Source organism: Bradysia coprophila (genome assembly GCF_014529535.1).
Source record: "Bradysia coprophila strain Holo2 chromosome IV unlocalized genomic scaffold, BU_Bcop_v1 contig_81, whole genome shotgun sequence".
Taxonomy (NCBI): Eukaryota; Metazoa; Arthropoda; class Insecta; order Diptera; family Sciaridae; genus Bradysia; species Bradysia coprophila.
In genome coordinates this window covers 4,829,793-4,854,042 of record NW_023503375.1, presented here as the reverse complement: position 1 = coordinate 4,854,042, position 24,250 = coordinate 4,829,793, and the positions used below count along the sequence as shown (strand labels likewise).

Genomic DNA, 24,250 nt, shown 5'->3' with positions numbered 1-24,250 from the left:
TTCCTTGGAACAAACCTATAATATCACTCCATCATGTATGGATTTAATGTTCGAATACGTTTACGTCTACAAAATCAACTATTAATTCGTTGGAATTCCAGAGGATAAACTGTATCACCTCCTCCGTATGAACCCATTTGGGCAAGTACCCGTTGCTCTCAAAAAAGACTGGCGCCCGAAAAGCACTGTAGACTAGCGCCCAAAATGACAAGAACAAAAATTTGCTTGTTGTCCTATGTGCCCGTCGAGTCCAAAAGATAAAAAGCGGTCGGAGTGCAATAGGTTATCTCTCTAAATTCTCTTTACTTCATTAGGTTTTTAACACAATTTGCCATGCAATAGACCGCCATAGATCAATGGTTGTTTGCTATCTTTGTCCAGGGTCGGACTGTCTCGAAAAAGACAAAAAAATTTTTTTATAAAAATCTAAAAAGCCACCAGAGCTTAGAGTCTTTCAGCAGACGATTCGAGCCGTTCTCGACCTTTTGAAATCTGAAGAAAGTAATGGAATCTCCTTGGAAACCTATGAATCCAAGATCTTCCTATGTCTACTACATTCAGAGATAAAAAAACGCAAACAAACATTCCGAAACAAATGGTTCTCACTTGAAGGTAATATTTAATTGAACATTTACAACAATTCGTTGTATTATCACATTGTATTTGAATACGAATAACACATTATCCTTAATCAACAACCGGAAAAGTCAAACACAAAGAAGGTTCAAAACAAATGTTATTTTATTGCTGCCAGACACGCGATCCTGAACTTTAATTTGTAACGAACCCAAATAAAAAAAAACGAAAATTCTCCATTCGACTTGCGTTTGAAATTATTGAAATCCGTTAGCATAAAATGGTGTTACGACAGACTAGGCAGCATAATGTTGTTTTGTGTGTGTGTATGTGGTGTTAATTTCAGTAAACGATGTTTTCGTTCAAAGATTTCCACGACATAAGTTGATTTATTGGCTATGAATGAGAATGTAAAGTCCGTATATTGGGTAAAAGATCGAAACTTATCAGGAATCTCAAATAAATTTACACATCAGTAGTACTGGCCCACAATTTATTTCTTGAAACATCTATCAACTGTAATAAACCCATAAGTCTCTGAGAATGCTAAATCCCTTCATTGGATTTGCTATCTAAAATGTGTAAGGATACCATACATGCCGTTCACATTCACATATTTATATAAATACAGTCGCACTACGTATACTGTGGATACGACGATAGATATATATAAGTTAGTGTACCGACATTTTCGTACTTATAACTTTCGTATAACAATGTACCCATATGCGCCACAATACATAATGCTATCTACTTTTCGGTTTTTGGACTGAATTATAGTGTTACGATGATCGGATTACACAAAAAAGGTTTTTTTTAGTTCATTTTCAATAGGCAAAGGAGAGTAGCTGAAGAGGATTCGGCTTGCGGTGGTTACGGAAGGAAGACAAATTACTGGTTAAATACTTGCGAAAGAAATTTCTAAGATGCTTAGACTGTGTAAGTGGGCTTGGGTCACTTCAACTGAGATCGAAGAATGCACAAAATCAACGCACTTCATGCAAAGGATATCATAAACACGGACCAATGCAAGCGTGATCATAGTCGACAACTGTCAAATATCTTGGTGATTCAGAATAAACTTCGACACGTCCGGTTGGTAGAATGATTTATTACAGAATGATTTTATGTTACAAAGTTATGCCGACTATGTTTTCACGCAACATATAATATGTACGACCACCATACTAGGTATCAACGAATATAATCTGAGAGTGCATTCGATTGCCATAACTTAACAAAATAGAGTACTATTTGGTATAAAATGGTTTCTTACAATGTTTTGTTTTGTGACTGTAAGCTTCAGTATTTAAAGAGACCGGAGAGACCACTCATGCAAAGTATATAAACGCTGAAAATTATATTAATCTGTCAGAGAGATGCTAAAATGACGACTGGGTCGTTTCGACGTATAGAGGGAATATGTCGAGTGATTTTGAAATTGGTTGAGAGAAAACGTATTGAATTTTCTCTCAAAAACCCGACTGTCATTCGGCATATTCCGTCTATCCGTCCAAACGACCCAGTCGTCATATTAGCATCTCTCTGCAGTCCCCAGTTACGCACGGATGCGTACTTTCAGGTGAATTTAATTTCACAAGAAAATATGATGACGGCAACATTACAAAAAATAAATTTCACCCGAAAGTAGCGATACGGAATTTCTCTGATCCGTTGAGGGTTTGAACTACCTTCAGTTTTTATATACTTTCCCACTCATGGTGCGTTGCTTTCATGCGTTATTTAACGTGTCATTTTTTTTCGTCTGTTTATGTCGTGGATACATTTTTGAACGTGGAAACGAATGGAAATGTGTTTGGAGGAAAAATTTACTTTCGAAAATATTAAGGGTTTGATTTTTTATACTCGAGTGTAGATTAAGATTGGCTCGCCTAATACGTGCTTATTACGTGGGTTGAAGTACGAGCTGTCAGTGGGTTTTGAAATTTGGTATTTTCATGTTGCAAATATTGCAGTGTCAGAAAATTGACCATGGTCTTAAGTTTGTGCAAGGTGACATTCACTCTTCACGTAACATTCACATAAAGACCATGAATTTGACAACAGCAAAATACAGAAAAATACGGACCCCAAGTTTCTGGTGAATATAAGATTTGTTATGTTGCAACCGTGACGTTTAACATAATAATGTTGTTGGAACTGCGTTGTTAAGTATTGAGATTTGCATGTGCTTCAACATACCAAAGTGTCAACACTTGTGTCCAACATTATAAAAATTATATTCACCCGAAAGTAGGGGTCCAAGTGTTCTTGTGGATTTGCGTTACCTTCAGTATGTTTATTTACCTTGGAGGTTATCACTCTCAAAGTATATAAACACTGAAGGTAATGCAGTTAGACACGGATTCACACTTTCAGGTGAATTTAGATTCGAGGGGTAAACCACTATTTTGTGATTAACATGGTTAATCAGTTAATCTGTTAATCAGAAACATAAGTTTTGTGAATCCAAACGGTTAATCGGTGATTAACATTGATTAACCGCTATATTTTACGTTTATTTGTAGTTTTGCGACGATTCCCCCGGTCAAATGTTTGTTAATCAGCAATTCGTCATCATGTTAATCACTGGTTAATCATGTTAATCATGTTAATCACGTCAAAAAATAGAGTGGTTTACCCCTCGTTTAGATTTGACAGGTTGCATAAATATTGATTTGTTTGCGTCAAGTTGTATATAGTGGAAAGATTTGGCGGCATCAAGTTGCACACATATTGAGTTCGTGCGGGTCAAGTTGAATTTACTGGTAAATTGGAACAATTTATCGCCGTTATGTTATGTTGCACCTACAGCGGCACTAGAGGCCATGCTCAATATAGAGCCCCTTCACATCTATATCGAAGCTAGAGCCAAAGCTACAGCTCTAAAAATGAAGCTTTCATCAACGCTAAAAGTGGCCACCTACGGACATAACCAAATTTGGCATCAAATGGTTGCAGAGAACCCCGAGTTAGAAATGCCATGCGACTATATACCTCCTACCTACAGATTTGACAAGTCATTCAGGATAAATATACCGAGTCGCGAATGGACAACCTCTCCCCTGAATACTTCGACTAATGATCTCTTATGGTACACGGATGGCTCTCGCTCGCAACTATCTGGTTCTGGCTATCACTGTCAACAAATCCCGTGTGATGTAGCTATTCCACTAGGCAAACATTCAAGTGTGTTCCAGGCCGAAATTGTAGGCATTGCCGGTAGTTGCTCAGAGATAATGACTAATAACTATTTCAGTAGGCAAATAAATATTTTCATTGATAGCCAAGCGGCAATCAAGTCTCTGGCCAATTACAGATTCTCATCCTCTTTAACTTTAGAATGCAGAGATGCACTTAACTCACTGGCCAATAACTGTCAGGTCTGTCTTACTTGGATCCCGGGCCACAAGGGCTTCATAGGTAATGAAATAGCGGATGAGCTTGCGAGATCGGCGTCGAGTACTCCGTTGTTTGGACCCGAACCGGGCATTCCAGTTCCTCTCTCAACGCTTTACTCTTACATAAACCACTGGAAAGTAAAAGCATTCAAGAACGGTTGGGAGAATACACAAGTAGCGAGGCAAGCAAGAAACTGTATAACCATCTGCCCAAGATTCGCAAACTACTTCCTCTCCCTCAACAGGAAAAGTCTAAAAAGATTAACGGATGTCCTAACAGGTCACTGTTCACTAAACTATCACCTTAAACTGCTAGGCTTCAAAGACTCACCAGATTGCGATGGGTGCGGAGACAATGAAACTGCAGAACACTTCCTCTGCGTGTGTCCAGCCTTCATAATGAATCGCAAAAAAATTCTGGGCAATTTTACCATTCAATATAGCTCCATACGTAGCATACACCCAAAATACGTCCTTGGCTACATGAACAGTACTAAGAGATATTAACAAATCCTGTGGGTTGCAAAACAGGCCCATTAGAGGCCTAGGTGCAGAGACTCTCGAGTCTCACCCACTTTATCCTAATCCTAATCCTATGTTGCACAAGTCTAAGTTAGATAAAATTGCGAAAATTCACCTGATTCAAAATAATTCTGTTCCGCTCAGGGTTTGCATTACTTTCAGTGTTTATATACTTTGATGACTCTGTGAATGCTCTCGTTCGTTTTCGGCTTTTCAAAAACGATTTTTACCGTACGATTGAAAAATAATTAAATTTCAACTCGACGGATTAGGTCAAACAAACTGCTGTTGTGAGTGATCGCAAGACTCCGGTAAAGTAATTGGTTTTTCAATCGGACCAATATCTGTCGTAATATTACGGCCTCATCTCTAATCTCGAACGAAGCAGGGACTACTCCACTACCACTCAATAAAATCACATGGAAATTTCCACTCGTTTCGCCCAAAGTAAAATTCATTACTAAAAGTTTACAATAAAAAAATCTTCTTCCAAATAAATATGAAATTACAAATATGCTGAGTCAGTGAATGATATGATGAAATAAAATGTTTTTATTAAAAAATAAGAAGATGAATTCATACCCTGTGCAGTAATATCGTTTTTATTGTATGAATAAAGTATATGTTAAACCATGAGTAATACATTTTTGGGCAATGTAAAATTTTATTTTAAGGTTGTAAAATTGGTTGACTGTTTGCAAAATAGTTATTTGTGACATCGAGTGCGAAGTACTTCATTAGGCTCTAGAAGTGGCAGCAGTCCGTGTGTCATAAAACACATCGTGAGCCTAATCGTAATCAAGTACTTCACACCAACATTCATACAACGTTTTATGCAACAGGGCGATCTGACGTTGGCAGTTTTCTAACATTATGATATCGAGTTGCATAATAGTTGTTTAATCAACCGAGTGATAAATGCTTTTTAGGTACTAGATGTGTGTGTAGATGCAGTCCGAATGTGACAATACATATCGTGTGCCTAAAAAAAAACATTTATCATTGAGGTGTATACAACGTTTTTCGCAATAAAGGCAACGGAAAGTCCTACTTTTCGTCACTCGTTGCGGCAAGTATATTATAGTCAATCAACGATTATTATAAAAATATTTTCATGCTTCGAAACTAAAGATTTTACCAAATTTTACACAAAAAGTGTTTTCCCGCAAGAAACCGTTTTAAGAATGAACTCATAATGTAAACAGTAAAAAAAATAACGCGTGAAAGCATAGCACTGCTTCTAGAACGAACATGCAATTCCACTAATTTTTCCAATGTCAAAAGACCTCCAAATTTTCAAATGTGTATGCGTGTACATGTACATAAGAAATCTCGTACACAAATTAGCTATTCACCAATTTAGAGCATCTGTTATCGACAATGACGACAAAAATAAGCGAAGAGTATAAGCGTTTTCTTCTTATTATAGGTAATAATTGATCCATAAGAGAAATGAAGTAATAGATTTATTAGCAAACACTCGGCGATACCTCAAACAGAAGAAGTAAAAGATCTAATGTTCACCCTAACCATCCATCCGTTGTATGAATGAACCGACTGCGACCTGTAGAAAACTTTAGAATTTTATCAACTTTGATTAAACTTGGGATGCCAGTGATGTTGGGCTGTCACTCGTACGTTCAAACTTGTTCAGCTGAAGATATGTGTCTTAGATATTAAATTTCATTTTCACAACGCAGGCAGGGAAGAGTACCGTAATTTTCTCACCTCAGCTGAAACTTCGGTAGCCATTAGGTAGGAAAAAAGTAGGAAATTTTTAAAAACACCCTCGAAATGAAATTTCCAACTTTTTTCATACAAATAACTATATCATAATTGTAGTAGAACATGATCTCATACGTTGACGCTCCGGAAAGAGATTACGAATTATCGGAACTTACTCTCATTTTTCCATATATTTTTGATGTATCGTGAACTTTTCTAATTGGCACTTCACCGGAGCTTCACACAGCGTATGCATCGAATTTCTTTTGTTCTGGAAACAATATTAGCAGAGATCACAATACGTCAAAAACATATGGAAAAATGAGATGACAACCCGTAATTATCTTTGCTTTTTCATAGAAAAGTAACGCCCTCTGCAGTGCAGCTCAAGTGCCAATAGTATTGCCAGCTTACATCTAAAGTTCCAATAACTGCACTCAAGCTAGTAGAAAACAGCATTCTCAGATTTACATTGATTTTATCAATTAGTGCAAATATAACCATAATACAGAGATATGTTGAGTAATAGCACTGCTCCTTCCTAGCATGAACAGAGAAAATATTCGGAGGCTGTTTCTTTTGTAGAGATAGATGACTTGTTTTCGCTGTATGAGTGTTAAAAGATAGATTTTGACACTAAAGCCTACAATATTGACACTTGACATTTCAGTGTTCGTGCTAGGAGCAGTGCTCTGGTTGAGTACTAAATTGATTGTTCATTTTCTTCGGAACACAATGTGTAGACGGCATTTTATTCTTCTTTTTTTCTTTTTAAATAAATGTAAAAATGAATGATGAATTTATCAAATGCTCTTTAACCGAGTAAACTTTAACTCTTTTTTGTTGTATGCGAACATATGGTAATACGTATCAAGATATCAAGATATATGGGTGCCTTTTTAGTACAGTATGTGTATAGGTCTCCGTTTGTATTCATTTTATTGTAAATATAAAATATTTTATTAAAGTTCAGTTAAGCAAAAAGTTGTCACAACTTTATGTGACATGACATGAGCAGATGGTTTTACATGATTTTATGTGACGACTTCTTTTTATTATACAAAATTACACTAAAATTGGGGAAAAAAAATTAAATTTTCGTCGATTTAATGGAATGAAATATATTGTACGCTTGCGGTGTGGAGTGGAATTTAGTTAGGTACTGTGGATGAACTCACAATGATGAAAATATATGATCAGATTTTATGGTTTCGCCTAACAGTCATGTTGGTTACAGAAAAATATAATTTTTTTGATTGCACACCACGATAAAGTTTATTATACATTTCGAACCTGAACCTGGTGTTCTACACACTGTATATATACGCGGAATAAAACGCTCAACAGGAAAATGACCGAAATAAAAAGTCATGTAAAAAGCGTTCAATAGGAAATTGTTTTTTGCTGTTAGTCAGCGTTATTGTCGATTTTATTTGAAGGAATAAAAAAACCGAAAGTACAATCCGAAAAGCTATTAATCATGCTGTGATACAATCACATTGAATCACTATGCGACAAAATATATGACTCCGAAACGTATACGTAAGTTAAACACCTTCAATGATTTTCGGAATTTTATTTGGATAAAATAAAGTTTAATGTCTGGGGCAACTCTACACCACGTATTGTTACGAACAATGAGATTTTCTTAGCGTAATAATTTCTTTGAGTTTAATAGGGTCTGTTCTGAAATTAAACTTAACTTTGAAAGACTGGACCGATCTAAAAAAAATTGAGGGAATTGGGTATTTTTAGCGGTTCTACTTAAAAGCGATAATAGTTCCCATGCTACTGAAAATATCCTTTCCTGGTAACCAAATGATAAAGAACAGTTACATGCTACATGCGTCGAAAACCGTACTTTTCATGTTTCAAGCACTTCTTTCGACGCTCTTAGCATGTAATAAATATTATACTCGGGATAAAAAGTGAAAAGTCTCGTTTTCGTGTTTTTATTGACCTTGGCTTCGCCTCGGATCAGCAAAATTCACACTCTACTTTTCATCTGTTTATCCCTAGTCATGTAAAATACTATTATTGTTAATGAAAGTGGTTCATTTCAACCCTAGTGATGAAAAGTAGGGGTGTGCGATGGGTGAGGGACCGAGACTGGCGTAGTCCACAAAAAATTGTTTTCATCCCTAGATGTCAAATATAGATTTTAAAATTTTTTTAAAATTGATTTACAACTTGCGTAAAATTAAAAAAGCTAAATTTTCGAGTTTTCGTTTGCCCACATATTTCGACCTCTACCAAAAACTTCCCTTGAGATTTTTGTTAGCTGTATTAGTCTTATTCGACTAATTGGGGTCCAATTTAACTGGAAAAAATAAAAAAAGAAGTTTGTCGAAAAAGTATGTTTCGTGAGTCGTCAAAGTTCGCCGACAATGAAAAATTGAGTGGATCTTGAACTTGAAAATTCGTAAATTCATCAGGAAAATGATTTAATTTTTGCTCAAGTGTCCTTAAATTCCTGGGAATGTTGTAGGCTATCCAGAACAGAAACGTTTTTGAAAATCATCTGAGAAACGTTTGTGTCGTGAGTGTTTGTTTGACCTAAAATGTGGGAAAATGCCTCAAGTTGAGGCCCTCAACTGAGAAAATTGAACTTCTCACACGCTAAAAAAGACATTTTGTCCTAGGTACGAAATGTACTATTACTTTACGAGGGAATGGCTCTGTTATCTCACTATTTAAGTAATAGTATTTTACATGACTAGGGATAAAAAGATGAAAAGTTGAGTTTTCGTGTGAATTTTGTTTATCCGAGGCGAAGCCGAGGTCAATAAACAGACGAAAACGAGACTTTTCATTTTTATCCCGAGTTATGTAATGGATTTTACATGCTAAGGGCGTCGAAAGACGTGCTTCAAACATGAAAAGTACGGTTTTCGACGCATGTAGTATGTAAAAGACTTTTACAGTTATTACGAGTGCAGTTAGCGAAAGAATTGTTGACAGATCGTGTTTTCGTTGGGTTTACAGGATTGACGTGCGGGATTTAATTTCATACACATTTTTACCCAAGGTCTTATTAAACCGAATTACGCAAATTTTTTTACTGGGTCAATAGCTAAAAAAAATCGTGTTAAGTAGCTTAAGAGTACTTGTCATGTCATATTTGGTTTCTTTGCAGATCTAGGACTTGAGCCAAATGATTGGAATTTTGTTTTCAAACGAGAGGAACGGTTTGTTCAGTTTTTCTGTGTCGGTAACAATTACCTTTTGCAATTTCTCATTCTATTATGTTAATACAATATTGGTACGAATCAAAACGAGAATATATCCCGAATGGTCGTAGTGGCTAAGGGAAGAGTCGAATGAGAATTTTTTCAAACTTTTTAATATGTGAGGATTTGCGTCACGCCGCATCACTTACGTGGCGCCAATCAAAGAATTTAAATACCAGATAGAAAGAGGATATCCAACAACATATGCGAGATCAACACCTCGAGAAATTTTTGATATTGATATTGATATTTGATAGGCAGTATCGCCCAATGTCAAAAATCTCTCGAGGTGTTGAACTTGCATTTGTTGTTAGATTTATTTAATTTCGTTACACATCTTCAAGTATGTCATGTGTTATCGACATCGACGACAATAATAAACGGTGAACTCTAGTTACTACAGTCTTCTATAGTGAACGGTGTGTTAAAACATTTGAAGTAAACGATTTTGCATTCCATTTTTTTTTAAACCTTGACTAAAACTGGTGAATCTGTCATTATACTGATGATAAAAGGCTTGCAATCAATTATATCTATAAGCTCTTATTCTCATCGACGTACGCTTTTCATCGGCGAAGGTTTATTTTCACGAATGGCAGTGTCCATTTGTCCATTTTCAATCAGCAGTTGAGAAATAATTTATTATTTTCAGCAATAAGTCCATGATTGTAGGTAAGTACACGTTCCGCTTCATAAATTTCATGCATTTATTACCACAAATAACATAACTTTTATTCAATCGAATGAATAACTTTGGAAAAAGTTCTGAAAAGTTGAAGTGAAGTTATGAGCTGACTTTTTCAAAAATCGATTTGTTTTTCCGATACGTTTGAACAAATATGTAGGTAAATATCTAGGTATACGTTCGTGCACAAACATTGGGTTTTCAAATTAAAAACTTCAGACATCAGTAATTGCTTTGCAGGAAATATTCCGGAGGTTCAATGCGATTCTTTTTTATTATTGTTCTGATCTGCGAGCGTACAAACTTCTAATACGGTGAGTTGTGTGGAGCCTTTGTAGTGAAGCTGCTATTTCATATCTGTCTGAAACTACTTTAATCTATTGTCTGAATAGTTATAGATGAATCGTAGAGTTAAATGTAAAATCAAAAGAATGTAGTCTAATATTTGACAATAATGAGCTGCACTTGCGTCTTGTTGAAGGATATGAGTGAAGACCTGATTCAACAATCTGGGCGTGTTCCACGCCTCACAAGTCAAAATGAAGGAATTTTCAAATTGAGGAGGAAGGCTTGTCAATTATTGCACTGACAAAAAAGAGTTGAAAATCTTAACTGTAGCAGGTAAATTTGTATCCAGGTAATGTACACAATCTGTCACAGCTGTATTTTTTGTATGAGACGCTACAACTGTGCCAGTTATTGTAAATTACCTGGACACAAAGTTACCTGCTACAGGTAAGATTTTCAACTCTGATCTGTCAGTGTCATGTTTGCTTTTACCGTAATTAAAGCTCCATACCCGATTCGCATCCATCAGAAAATTTCAGAAAAATTACAGTGAGGCGTAACTACCAAAACAGATTTCTAACACTGACTTTCGTTAGGCTTTAGGCTAAGTTCAGCATTGGTATAATCAAAGTCAGCACCTCTTCCATTCAATTGCTCAATTTCGAAATACATTTAGTTGACTCTTAACGCTTTAACCTTTCATAAAACGGAAAACGTATCACGATCACCAAATCTATTACCTCATTTAATTATAAAGTATCGTCCAGTGTTTGATACAAAGTCTCGTACTTCGTTGGTTTTAACCGACATTTTTCTATATAAGAGAACACCATCCAAAGCTCATCACTTATATTATCCACATTTGCTGATAACAGATGACTCGATTATAAAGATAATGTGAAGTAGTGGTCCTAATAATTTAATAAGTATGTCATTTTATAATGTTTTGAATTTTGAAAATCCATCCAGTGCACAACGATAGTTGAATAAGGCCCACGGCTCAGCCTTTGCACCGGCTTTAATAAAGAAATTGATTGATACCGTTCGGACTTTCTGCCACCACAACCTTGCGGACCGCAGAAAAACACCTTTTTACTCCATTATCCCCACAATCCCCGGAATCTGAGCAGGCCTACTCTATCATCACACATAGTATGCAATTTTCAGCATAAATTGCCTCATTTGAACAGTCAGAATTGCACAATAGCAGTAAAGCTGATATTCACTAAGTTTCGTGCATAAAAACTCGAAACTCCGCAGTCATTCATTACAGGTCGAAAAAAGCCGATTCCTTCGCGTATATATAACAAAATAATCGCCAACTGAAAGCAACAGAAAAATCTATACAATACTTAATCAAAACCCAGTCTTTGTACACATTCAGATATTATAGAACAGATATACCAGATACACTGAGGTTGATGAAAGATACAACAATTGAAACCCCATTTTGTGTTGTGTATTGTTCTTTCGAAAAAAAGAAGAAAAAACCACACACACAACGTACACAAGCCAAACTACGACAAGGATTAATGAATATCTGGCGATTATAAACCGAGAGAAAAATTAAGAAGGGAAATGAAAGTACCTATATCTCCTGACAGAACATAAATAAACAAAAGTGTAGCGCATAGGGAAAGATATTGTATTCCTTTTGTCATTAATGAATAAAAATGATAATTATGATCCTGGCAATCATTTTTTGAAAAATGTTGACTGAAGGAATAGTTATGCTGAAGATAAAATTTATGACGTGGAATACTGTACCGATAAAATCGAAATAGTTCGGCCGAATTCAATGAATGAATAATTAACGGAAATTCGGAATCCGACGGAATCAAACCAAATTTTCGGTTATTTGATGAGAAAGAGTAAATAAAAAAAAAAATTGGATGCATCGCGCATCAAAATCAAAATAGCTATTTTGCCGAGTATTTTGCTGAATGGGGTTGTTCTGCGCACTGGACGTGAGAGGGCCGATACGAGCGAAGCGAGTTTGAAAACACATCGTGAACACGAAACCCCAGTTTGCTAAAGTATAGTTTCCACTTAAAAAGAGCACTCCGTTTAGCCTCCGTCTATATGACAGTTGTAAAATTGAACAAAAGAACTGTCACGCAAACAAAGTGGAAATTGAATTTATTTCGATTTTTTAAGTTTTTATAGCTATTTTCATAATAAGGTAGTAAATGGGATTGTTTTGCACACTAGATGTGAGATTGCCGATACGAGCGAAGCGAGTTCGGCAACACATCGTGTGCGCAAAAACCCCATTTACTACCGTGTTAGGAACAAAGTTTTATCTCCTATAATGCCATAATCACCATAAAAAACAAATTTAAAAAATCAAACTGAAACATAAACACGCCATGACACCGTCACCCATTCATATTGGAACATTATATTGGCCGAGTACAATAAAACGAAAGTATCGAACCAAAAATTGAATTGATCGACTGAAATTATTAAATACCATCCATTTATTCAATTTCACCGAAAATAAAATCAAATTTACCGACAGAAGTAGATCGACAAAAAATTGAAAATTACCGACCAATAAAACGAAAGATCGACTAAAATGGTAAAACTACCGGCCAAAAATCTTTTCGATCGACCGTTTAATGTGTTTGATCGACCGGTTAATAAAATTCTCAGTCGGTAGTTTCGTATTTTCCGTCGATGGTATGTTTCCGGTACTTTCGATTTACGTTTCGGTAACTTTGAATTTATTGTCGTTAACCTAATTTAATAGTCGATCACTTGTCCGTCGGTAATTTATTATTTCTGTCGATCTGTTCCGGTCGGTAATTTCTTTTTTTGGTCAGTTTTTTAATTAAATGGTCAGTCGTTGTTTTTAATAGTCGTTACTTGCAGATTGTGCGTCGTTAATTTTTATTATTTCTTCGGTAATTTTGGTCGGTATTCTTCGTATACGTTTACGGTATAAATAAATTATAAGATGCTGTACTGATTTTTGAGTCGGTATTATCAATTTAATTTTCGGTATTTTAATTTTACTATTTTGTAAGTTCTTCACGCTTTCAACCCGAAAAAAATTATTTGAAATTAAAAGCGCGTGAAAGAATGTTCACCTCAGCGAACAACAAAAACTGCAATATCAACTTTCCATGACACTGCAATGTTTTGTTTTTGCTGTTATTGTTATTTTGAAACAATAAATCGGGTGAACCATCATATCTATTTGCGTATTTCAGATCATTTAAGAATTATGTTCCGTCGTGTATAGATTACTAACGGACGAAGTATAGTTAATGTTCTTCTTTCAAAGTAATATTTGAAGTGTTAAGTGAACGTTAAATATTCTTAAATTCTGTGTTATCAAAACTGAAACGAAATTTTATCATAAAAGGTAAGTAACCAACAAACAAAATATTATGAATTAACGTAAGTAACGTAAAGGAGTTTAGTTCGTCCCTACAGAACTCATCTTTTTACGAAATTAATACCAATTTTCATTGCACACAAAAAGTGTTTTAACACGCCGAGCGATCCGGCCCATTGCCCCGGAGCGAAGCGTAGGGCCGCAATGCGAGCCGGGCGCCGGAACGGTGTCGGTAACTTAGGTGTTAATTTTTTTTCTCTCGCATCGTCTAATAATTAGTTTGTGTAATTCATTGCACACAAAAAGTGTTTTAACACGCCGAGCGATCCGGCCCATTGCCCCGGAGCGAAGCGGAGGGCCGCAATGCGAGCCGGGCGCCGGAACGGTGTCGGTAACTTAGGTGTTAATTTTTTTTCTCTCGCATCGTCTAATAATTAGTCTGTGTAATTTTTGTTATATAAAATTAAAATTTACAAAACCAAATTATAGACGGATTTGCTCTTTTACACATTGTAGTAAAGATGCTAATAGATCGATCTCCCGTTTACGAAATGTAGCGAAGCCTCTGATAAATCAACCTTACCGGATTTGCCCTTTTACGAAATGTAGCGGGAACGCTAAAAAAGCTCGCTCTCATTGGATTTGTTCTTAAACAAAATGTAATGGGAACGCTTATAGCTCGACCTCACCCTTTCATGAAATGAAGCGAGAACGCTAATAGCTTGACCTCACCGGATTTGCCCTTTTACAAAATGTAGCGGGAACGCTTATAGATCGACCTCACCGGACTTTCCTCGTACAAAATGAAGCGGAAACGGTAATAGCTCGACCTCATTGGATTTGCTCTTAAACGAAATGTAATGGGAACGCTAAAAATGTTCAACGTCACCGTATCTGCCCTTTTACGAAATATTTCGAAGGCTCTGCTCTAAGAGAAGGCCCTCACAAGATTTGACTTTTAACAAAATGCAGCGGGAACGCTAAAATAGCTCGCCCTCACCGGATTTGCCCTTTTTCCAAATGTAGCGAAGACTTTAATTAGTCCAATTAAATGACCTTGAAGAATTTTCCCTTTCTTACAAAATATTCAGTTTCTATAGAGGAGGGTCTACCGTAGATTTGGCCACAAAGTTACAAATGTAACAATCGTAATTCCTAAATGAAACCTAGACTGATGGTTGAGGCAGCTATGCTGCCTTCTTGAATTTAGTTGTGAACGGTTGTGGACGCCAAAAAAAAACTAGTTTATTTCACGATTTGGCGATATAATTATTCCATCGATAAGCCTATTTCTGGGTTAAACCATACCGTCTTCATTTCTGGTACAAATTTCTCTCGGGTTGGAATAACAGGGGTCCCACAGAATCGGTTAAGGACATAAGGACATTCCTTTCGTAAAAAATAAGGACAAAATTCTGTAAAAAAAAAACTCATATCAAAGCGAGCGACATAATGTTGGACCCCTGGAATAAATATAGTCGAAAGTAACTATTTGTGATCGGTTGTAAATAACATTCAGGTTTTTTTTCATTACGACCGACAGAAATAGATTAGGTACCGCCAAGTAATTTCAAATCACCTACTGTAATTGACCCATCAAAAAAATTATGTATCGACAAAAAACGATCGACCAAAATATTAAAGTATCGACAAAAAAAGCAAATTACCGGACAAAATAATAAATAACGACCAAAAATTCAAATTTACCGTACCCATCCTTTCACTACAAACTACCATCTTCGTCGGTAATTCATATTTCTGAGTCGATCAGCGGCATTCGTACGGTAAATTCTAGTCGGGAATATTTATTAAATGGAAGGTACCAACGGTGTCGATCCAATCTTAATTTAAGGTCGATTATTTTCAATTTTTAGTCGATCACCTTTCGGTCGGTAAATTGTAATTTTCAGTCGGTAGAATTTTATTTTTGGTCGATCAAAATGAATTTTCTGTCGATCGGTTTATTACCACCCATTCATATTCCCCACAAATAAAACACACATCTAGTACACTGTCAAGAATTTGTCAATTTTCAGTGCATAAATGAGAAATTATCGAAGTTTTCCGTGAATAAATGTGAAATTATCGAAGTTAGCCGTGCGCAAATGACCATTTATCGAAATTTTCAGTTAATAAACGTACGTTCTGTGAATGACGTGTTTAAATATAGCCCATTTTGATTCTAAAAGTGACACTCAAATTGTGAATATTATGACATTACAGGAGATAAAGTTCATTTATGCTGTAGCGCAACTGTCAGTGTGTAAAATTAATTCATTTAGATGCTGAAACAGCGATACCAATTATTATGAATATTTTCAACTTGCAGTAGATAAATATTTATTATAAATTACACACAGTCTCGAGAAGGATGCATTAATATGATTGCTAGCTTTTATTTTGCTGCCGGTGTGGTATATATTTTTGATGAAAGGGCAAATATTAAAATTGAACCAAAGATTGATTTAAAATAATAAAAAAGCTAAAGAAGAAAGTTCAACAGAAATTGAAAATAAAATATTAAAATCCATCAGACGAATTATACATTTTACAATTCGGAACGCTGAATAAGAGTTTTGTAACAGAAGACCAAATGGTATACAACCAACAGACGTGCTAGCCGCCGTATCGATGTCAGGACAAAGAGGGAAGCCAGTGTAATTTGTTAGCAATATTATTGTTTTCGCAACAAGTGACGAAAAGAAGAATTTTCTATTGCCTTTATTGCGGAAAACGTTGTATACAACTCGATGATAAATGCTTTTTTGATCCGTGGTTTGTATACTATTTTTCTTCCTGGAGTACCAAAGTCACATTCCGAACAAAACATAACAACAAAACTGAACAACATACCGGTGCAAAAGCATTCCATATTAATGCCGAAAGTAATCCGTATGAATGCCTAAAGAAGTCCGTTCCGTGTGCATGTATTCTCACAAATGTCGAAAAATAAGCAATCTTTAGGAATGCCGAAAGACATCCGAATGAATGCCGAAAGCAGTCCGTATGAATGCTGAAAGCAATCCTTATGAATGCATTGTCACAAAACACTAAAAACATTACATTCGCGTACATACAACAACTTGACACATTTGGGAAAGAATAAAGATAGGATCGAAAATGACATAAGCGGGAATGAAAATTGAGAGAAAATAGTAGGGGAGAATGTTGCTCTTTCGGTACTAAATTTGGTGAGTGAATGTGACGGTTTTGGTACTACAGGAAGAAAAATATTTTTTTTTCAAAGAAATCAGAGGGTTCATTTTTCTTAACTGAAAAATAGATCAATTGAAAATATGAACGAAATTATCGAAAAATAATAATTTATCATAAACTAAACGCTTGAGTGCGTGTTTTCAATTCCATCATTTTGAAAACGTCATACATTGTTCACAAAATTCCCTTCAACTTCTTCTTGTTCCCTTGACTGAAAGTCAAGGTCTTAGGACAAAAAATTACTCGAAATGTCCGTATAAAATAATAAGTTCGATACGATAATTTACCGTTATACGCTGTATCAACAGACTACATTTAAATTTTAACGTTGAGAATGTTAAGTAACGAATACAGAGTTTTCAGGTGAGTTCGCCTCGCAGCACTATTTAACCCACGTAATGATTATCATAAAACCTCCCATTATTTTACATATGGAACCAGATGCTATTGTATCAGTTTACGCCTCATATTGTCATGACTTTATATAATCCTTCGCCTTATATTGTTCTCACCTTAAAATATTCAACGGAGTTTTAATCATGGGAATCACATTTACGTGTATCGATCATCTAGCATTTTAGCATGAATTAAATGTTTGTGAAACGCAGCATTTGTGTCCTTGCATTTTTACAGTTTCGGTTTAAATTTTTTATTTTCTGCGATTCACAATCAGAATAGTAAAAACTCCCGCTATGTCGCAATACTGTATCGCCCGCATTTTAAAGTATAGTCCTCCTGCGCAAGTCAGGATCAATATAAAACGAAAAGTAAAAGAGATATTTTGATGTCAATCATGTAACGCCAACGCCGGCCACACTTCTTTCGTGAAACAATAAAAAGGACGGAACAGCAAGTATATGACATCAGTTCATCATATACCGTTAATACAAATCCTGCAAAAATGGTCGAAAAACAAATATCCAAAAAATCGGAACGAGTACATGCGTTCGATAAACTGGAAGATCTAGTCGGACAGTACCAAAAAGTTACCCACTGGTTCGGCTTTGATATCTATCGTGACGATTACAAATTGAACGGGGCTCTTTTCTACTCATTTTTCGTGACAATTTGTTACACGGTTAATTGCGTTTCCTGGGCTGTCGTTGCTGGAAAGAAAGGCGATCTGAACGAACTCCTGAACTCGATATGTTGCATCTTTACATCATTTCAGGTGAGTTTTACATTCTCGACATATTAGGTGCCTAGTTTCTGACATACCTCATCCTAAAACCTTAAGTATGGTTTCCACTTAACAAAAAGTACTCAGTGTGAGAGCCGTAAGAGAGTGAGCGGTCAAGTAAACAAAGCAAAAATTGAAAAGAAAATCTATTTTGTCTCTCACACGGAGTTCTTTTGTGGTAAATGGAAATCAAGCCTTAAGTATATCCAATTAAATTTCTCTTCAAATTAAACTGGCCTTAAAATTAATGTGGAGCATTCCTAATCATTACTCGGAAAATCTAGGATAATTTCAATAATAAACCTTCCTTCAATTGAAGGCCTGGGTCACCAATCGGCATCTTCATCTTTCTTCTTCTCAAATTCTTTGTGGCCATGACAACAGGAATTTCTTTGGAAAACTTAGGATAATATAATTGTATCACTCACACTCCCCGGGCACATGCCTTTTTTCTAACCATTTACAATTTTTTAATCCCATTTAAAAACCCATTTTCCTCCGTAAAGCATCAATGTAAAATACTTTCCGTCATCTTTTGCCGGCAAGAAATTTACGCAGTTCATGGCGAAGTTCTTCGGTTAACGAGATCGGCTACTGGAGAGGCCGAAGAAACTTTCTACAAATTCAACTTGCTATACGAAAAAATTGGAAAGACAATATTCTATCTCTACGCAACAGCGGTCGGTACATTCTGCATAAATCCACTACTGTCCTATATTATAACGGGAAACGTTGAACCGATGTTCAATGTTAAATTTCCTGGCATGGATAATGACACGGTTACTGGATACTTAGTCAATACGATTGGTGGAATGATGGTAATGAGTAACACTGGTACCGTTTTTGCTGCCTGCGATGCTTGGACTTGCTATTACTTTCTATTTACAGGTAAAGAATTTTACTAAAAAACCGTGAGGTAGAGTGAAGCTTCCTTCATAGGGTTAAGACCTATTTTTCTCAGTAAAATACTTCACTTAACAATGCATGGGACAAATGATGGAAATGGCTTCCTGTGTGTTAACCGACCTCGGCTTCGCCTCGGATCGGTACTTCACACAACAAGTACTGTTTCCATCATTTCTTATTTCCGGTTACTCTTCTAAATGACACTCTAACGTCCATCATGACCGGGGTTACTAAGGGCTCTACATCGTAGAGCTACAACCAAACATATTTTAGTTTATATCTGGCTCTAATGCCCTATCACCTCAAGGACTTAATAGCCCTGTTATAACGTAAAGGCAATACCTTCTCTAGACGCTGTCAAAATACCTTATTCCTTTGTTCGCAGGATCATACGCTGTTGACTAAATTCTAATTTTACCTGTAAAATGCAAAGGCTACATTGCATTTTTACCACCTTAATAAATGTAGTTAGAAGGGTGATGGTCATTAGTAATTTTCACGACCAGCAGATGTCATTACTTTCTATGTATGGTCAGTACTCTTTTAATTTTTTGAAGTTATGAACATGTCAAGATTACCTAAACTTGACTGGAACCTGATTATAGCTATTTTGTGTCTGTGTCGTTCTTTTTCTATCTAAAATTACCTGACTCGCTTAATGCTTTCGGTTATATAATAACATCATACACATCAATTCAAAATGAAGGAATGTAATGTGAGGAGTCTAGTAACGTCATACTGTACAGAAATGACCAAGGTAAAAATAGTGTGAAAGGTAGTGTCATATGCAACAGAATCAGATGTGTGGTGGCACTAAAGTTCGATGTAAATGCCATCTTCTCCCTTCGTTAAAAACAAATGATGACTTGACTTGATTTTCGCAATAACAAGCTTGCCCCTGTGTGCTATCCCATGAGATTATTTGAACGTGAGGACTGTGACTTGAATGATCACGAATGAAAATCAAGTCCTAATCTACCCTTTTCTCTCTCCTAGACTCGGTTCATTGTACACCAAGAAAACAATTGTGCACTTCCTCTCGTCGAGCATACCCATACACATTTGCACTCTGCTTCCGTCACTTTGTGTACAATGAACTTTGTCAGTGGTGGGGCCACTACTTGCATTACTTTGACTTATATACCAGGGACGAGCCAAGGTAACTAACTCAACCACCGTCGTTTATGTGGTCGGACTAACAACTTTTATAATATCATCATTTCTCGTTCAATATAAATTATCTGCTCGCACACGTTAGTGTTACCTGTCGCTCCGAGTCGGTGTTTCATTCGTTTGTCTTCTCATGTTCACATTACTGACGTCTTTTCACACTTATGTGTATTCGCTGTGATTTCGGTAGCGCCTTTAGCTAAGATCATAAATGTTATGTGTATTCCTCGTTGACGTCAACTCACCGTCCTCATCACTCATTAAGCAGTACAAAGCTAACTCATCATCTGTTCACTTGGTTGTGATCGCGGTGTGCCTGTATTCGTCCAGTTACCTGAGTCCGTTTATAAAGCCGACTGTTCTAGCCAACGACAACGTTCGTAGACCCGAAGATTGGCAGCAGGGAGATGAACCGCTCGCCGGAGCCTTTGCTCGAGATGATTCTTGCGTAGTTCTTACGTATGGGCGCAAAATCCATGTTAGAAAGATCAGTCCTCCTACCACAAAACATCCGTCAGCATCTCGCTTCTCTGCCATGGGCGAACGTACCACACCGCGCCAAAGACCGACTCAACTGGCCACTTACGCAATACTCGCGGTCACACTTCACATTATTCACACACGGGATAGTTCCCGCTAACTCTAAAACGTACTCACATCCCTCGGAAACAATTTTCACCCCAAAGAAACCGAACAATTCACGAAAAAATCGCGGAGCGAAAAGAAAAACACGACGAAAAACGACGAACGTCGTTAAAAACAAATGATGTAATAGAAAGTCAGCCATCTGTTGTGAGATAGCAAAAACATTTTGTGAAACGTAATCAACCATTTAAAAACAAAGATGTCATTGTGGCATCGAATTTATGTGCTTGGCACTACCTCCACACTATACTTACCTTGGAATGACAATGAAAATTTCGTGTTTAAAAAGGCGAATATGAAGAACTCATCGAACAGAAGATTCAATATATGAACAGAAAGATTTTGGAATCCGAAAAAGAGGGTACATTGAGAAATAAGAAAAAATTGGAAGAATTTCACCGAATGCTCATTGATTCGATAAAAACGAGTCAGAACGTAGAAAAGTAAGTTGATATTAATAAGAATACCACTGCTGATTAGTTTGCTTTCCTCGACCTTATCAGGTTTTTCAACCAAATGAAATTCTTCGAACTATTGTGCCTCGGGCAGATTTCCTGCATTTCAGCTACGATGATGTGCTCAATTATTGTGATGAAAATAACTGGATGGGTCACGTTACTTACGTATATTGCGGCTCACTTTTTTCAGCTCGCTGGTTACAGTATCGCAGGAACTTACATTGAAACGAAAGTAAGTGCACATCTTATACTTGAACCTCGACTTGAACGATATGCATATTGTGAATGACTTGTTTGTGTGGATTGAAGAAAAACGTCAAACGCGTTCTAGACAAGTGAGGTGCTACAGTAGCATTGCTCTGTTATGAAGATTTGTTTTAAAATTCAATCAGGCACTCTTAGAACAGAATCTACTCATTATTAATTTTTCCCCTCACTGCTTGGATATAATTCGCATGTCGACTGTAAAATTAATACGATTCTCCGGGTGCCACTGCGTTCCGATTTTAAATACAGGAAAAGGTGACAAATTTTCAGCTGATTGTAACACCCGATTTGTTAATTCTGTATAGGCTCCAAGTTCAGCCACAAACAAATCAATTGTCGAATTAACATTTTGTTGAATAGAGTTTTGTGCAGTTTTTGGATTCCCTACGTGTAACTATAAATTCATTTTCAGTATGAGCGACTGCAAGTGTCTATCTACAGCTTGCCATGGTTTTACTTAAGTATTCCGGATCAGAAATTATTTCAGTTTTTCTTGCAAAACTCACAAACGCCAAAGAAATTTTACCTTATGGGCGCTCAATCGATCAATGTTGCAACAGGATTGGCGGTATGTGTGTTTAAAAGCGCATCCATGCACTTGACCGGTTGTTTTACTATCACATTTATCAGCTGTCTCAATGCTCTCTCTAGCAAACAAACTTCGTTTTGACGCTGTCAAAGACTCTATTCCAAGAAGGCTGTAAACATTAAGAAGGTCAATGAACGTCAACTCAAGGTATGGTCGAATGTCAAACTTTGTATGGAGCGGAGGACATAGCGATTTCATATAAAGAAACTCACCTCTCATGAGAGGTGAGTTTGTTTATATGAAATCGCTATGCCCTCCGGTTTGTATGAATAGACCATACCTGGTTTATACTTTCATTGAAAAAGGTCACTCAGATACAGATGTGGTGTAAAATCATCAGAAGTGGTGTGTTCCCGCGTATCTAATAAAATGGCGATCTGCGCGACCTGCCACAAGTTTACAGCCTTGCCTTATTCCTTTGTTCGTAGAATCATACACTGTTGACTAATTTCTAATTTTACCTGTAAAATGCAAAGGCCATGTTGCATCTTTACCACCTTAATAAATGAAGCTAGGTTGTTAGTGAGGGTACTTGCTATCTGATTTCTGTCGTCATTTTTGCAGATTTAGACGAAAGCTAGAAAGGTGATAGACTATAACAACCGAAAGCACTAAGTCGAAGTTGAATTTCCATGACCTAACTAAATGTTTTCAGATTGTCAAGTCAATTTACTCGGTTATCCTTATGTTGGACAATGTGATCTAAGCCACCGATTTCACTTTACCCAAATTTTATATATTTTTTTGAGCACTAGTTGTTTCGTAGAGATTTTTTATTCACCAACCGAAATGGCACCATATTTAGCATCAACAACACTTTCTTAGTAAAGGCAACGAAAAGGTCACTGAGTTGAGAAAATTTAAATCTGAATCCTTATTTCGTTCAAATGAATAAGGTGGCAACACTTGAGGGACAAGTAAAAATTCTTTAAGAGTGACTTGGCATTATTTCGAAAGGGTATATATAGCAACGTTAGCATGTGAAAAGTGCCCCCAAAACCAAATAAATGTTTGTAATATGCGCTTGGTAGGTCTTAAAATAGAGACGATTTTCAGTAAATTTGAAACTCCTAGTTGGCGTTGGGGGTGAGTTATAGGGGTAAGAGTGATTTTCGTTTTTAATTAATTTCTCCCAAGTGCGTTAACGGAAAAATCTGTAAAAATTTTCGAAATATATCTGTAAGGTAACATCTGAGATATATTCAGATTTTTTGGACCCCTATTTAAGGGTGACGAATTCATTTTCCACATGTAAAAATACACCCCTAACATGACCTACAGAAAATTTTACATTGTTATCAGTTATGTTCAGGAACTTTACTAGACTTAACAAAAAGTGGTTTTTGGCAGTATATTAGCCTAAAATATAACGCTGGCTGTAACTGTAACTGAAAATTCATTCAAATTTTCTTCGGTAAATTAGGGTGTGTTGTGTTCCACCATTTCTAAAAATCTGAAAAAATTACATAATGTACATCGCTTATGACAAATGAATGACCCAAAAATGATGGTAGCACTTTTTGTCTAACATATGGAAAAAAAATCGTTGAATTCTTCTTTGAATTTTTATGGGCCTAAAAAATCTGAAAAAAATGTCAGATGTTACCATCCTTACAGATATATTTTGAGAATTTTTTCAGATCTTTTCGTTAACGCACTTGAGAGAAATAAATGAAAACGAAAATCACTTTTTCCCTATAATTCACCCCCAACGTCGACTAGGGCCACTAGGGGTATCAAACTTACGGAAAATCATCTCTATGCTAAGACCGATCCAACAGTGTTTGACAAATTCATATACATATTACAAACATTTATTTGGTTTGGGGGCACTTTTCACAAGCTAGCAGAGTTAGCTTGTGAAAAATGTCCTTTATTTGTTAGGATTATCAGAAATGTTAAATAAATTTGTTACATGTTTACACTTGTTTTATTCGCCAATTTTGAAAAAATCCTTGAAATTAGCTTTGAATTTCGAAGATCGACCTAATTAAAACAGTTTTACACAGTTCAATTACAGGGAGGGAAAAGGAAAATTCGACGTGTTTT

At 36.2% G+C, this 24,250-nt stretch overlaps 1 protein-coding gene and 2 long non-coding RNA genes across 3 annotated transcripts in view; 2 read left to right on the top strand and 1 right to left on the bottom strand.

Moving 5' to 3' along the window:
* Positions 1 to 24,250, top strand: part of LOC119072287 — a 381,328-nt gene that overhangs the window by 184,627 nt on the left and 172,451 nt on the right. The window lies entirely within an intron of this gene.
* LOC119072284 lies at positions 1,943 to 22,927 on the bottom strand. The gene is made up of 4 exons (XR_005086823.1): positions 22,796 to 22,927; positions 22,734 to 22,740; positions 18,201 to 18,204; positions 1,943 to 1,958 (listed from the first exon to the last, which is right to left on the bottom strand). It is a non-coding gene; the product is annotated as an uncharacterized LOC119072284 (long non-coding RNA).
* On the top strand, positions 17,846 to 22,987 carry LOC119072259. Its single transcript, XM_037177448.1, has 6 exons — positions 17,846 to 18,157; positions 18,673 to 19,054; positions 21,177 to 21,330; positions 21,391 to 21,577; positions 22,025 to 22,180; positions 22,857 to 22,987. Exons 1-6 carry the CDS (start codon positions 17,888 to 17,890, stop codon positions 22,905 to 22,907), a joined length of 1,200 nt encoding a protein of 399 aa, XP_037033343.1. The 5' UTR covers positions 17,846 to 17,887; the 3' UTR covers positions 22,908 to 22,987.

Excerpts from the sequence above, each read along its gene's own strand:
- LOC119072259 (XM_037177448.1), top strand. The coding sequence starts at position 17,888 with ATGGTCGAAAAACAAATATCCAAAAAATCGGAACGAGTACATGCGTTC. Across the intron at positions 21,331-21,390 it reads ACGAGTCAGAACGTAGAAAA|GTTTTTCAACCAAATGAAAT; the intron begins GTAAGTTGATAT and ends CGACCTTATCAG. Across the intron at positions 22,181-22,856 it reads ATGTTGCAACAGGATTGGCG|ATTGTCAAGTCAATTTACTC; the intron begins GTATGTGTGTTT and ends AAATGTTTTCAG.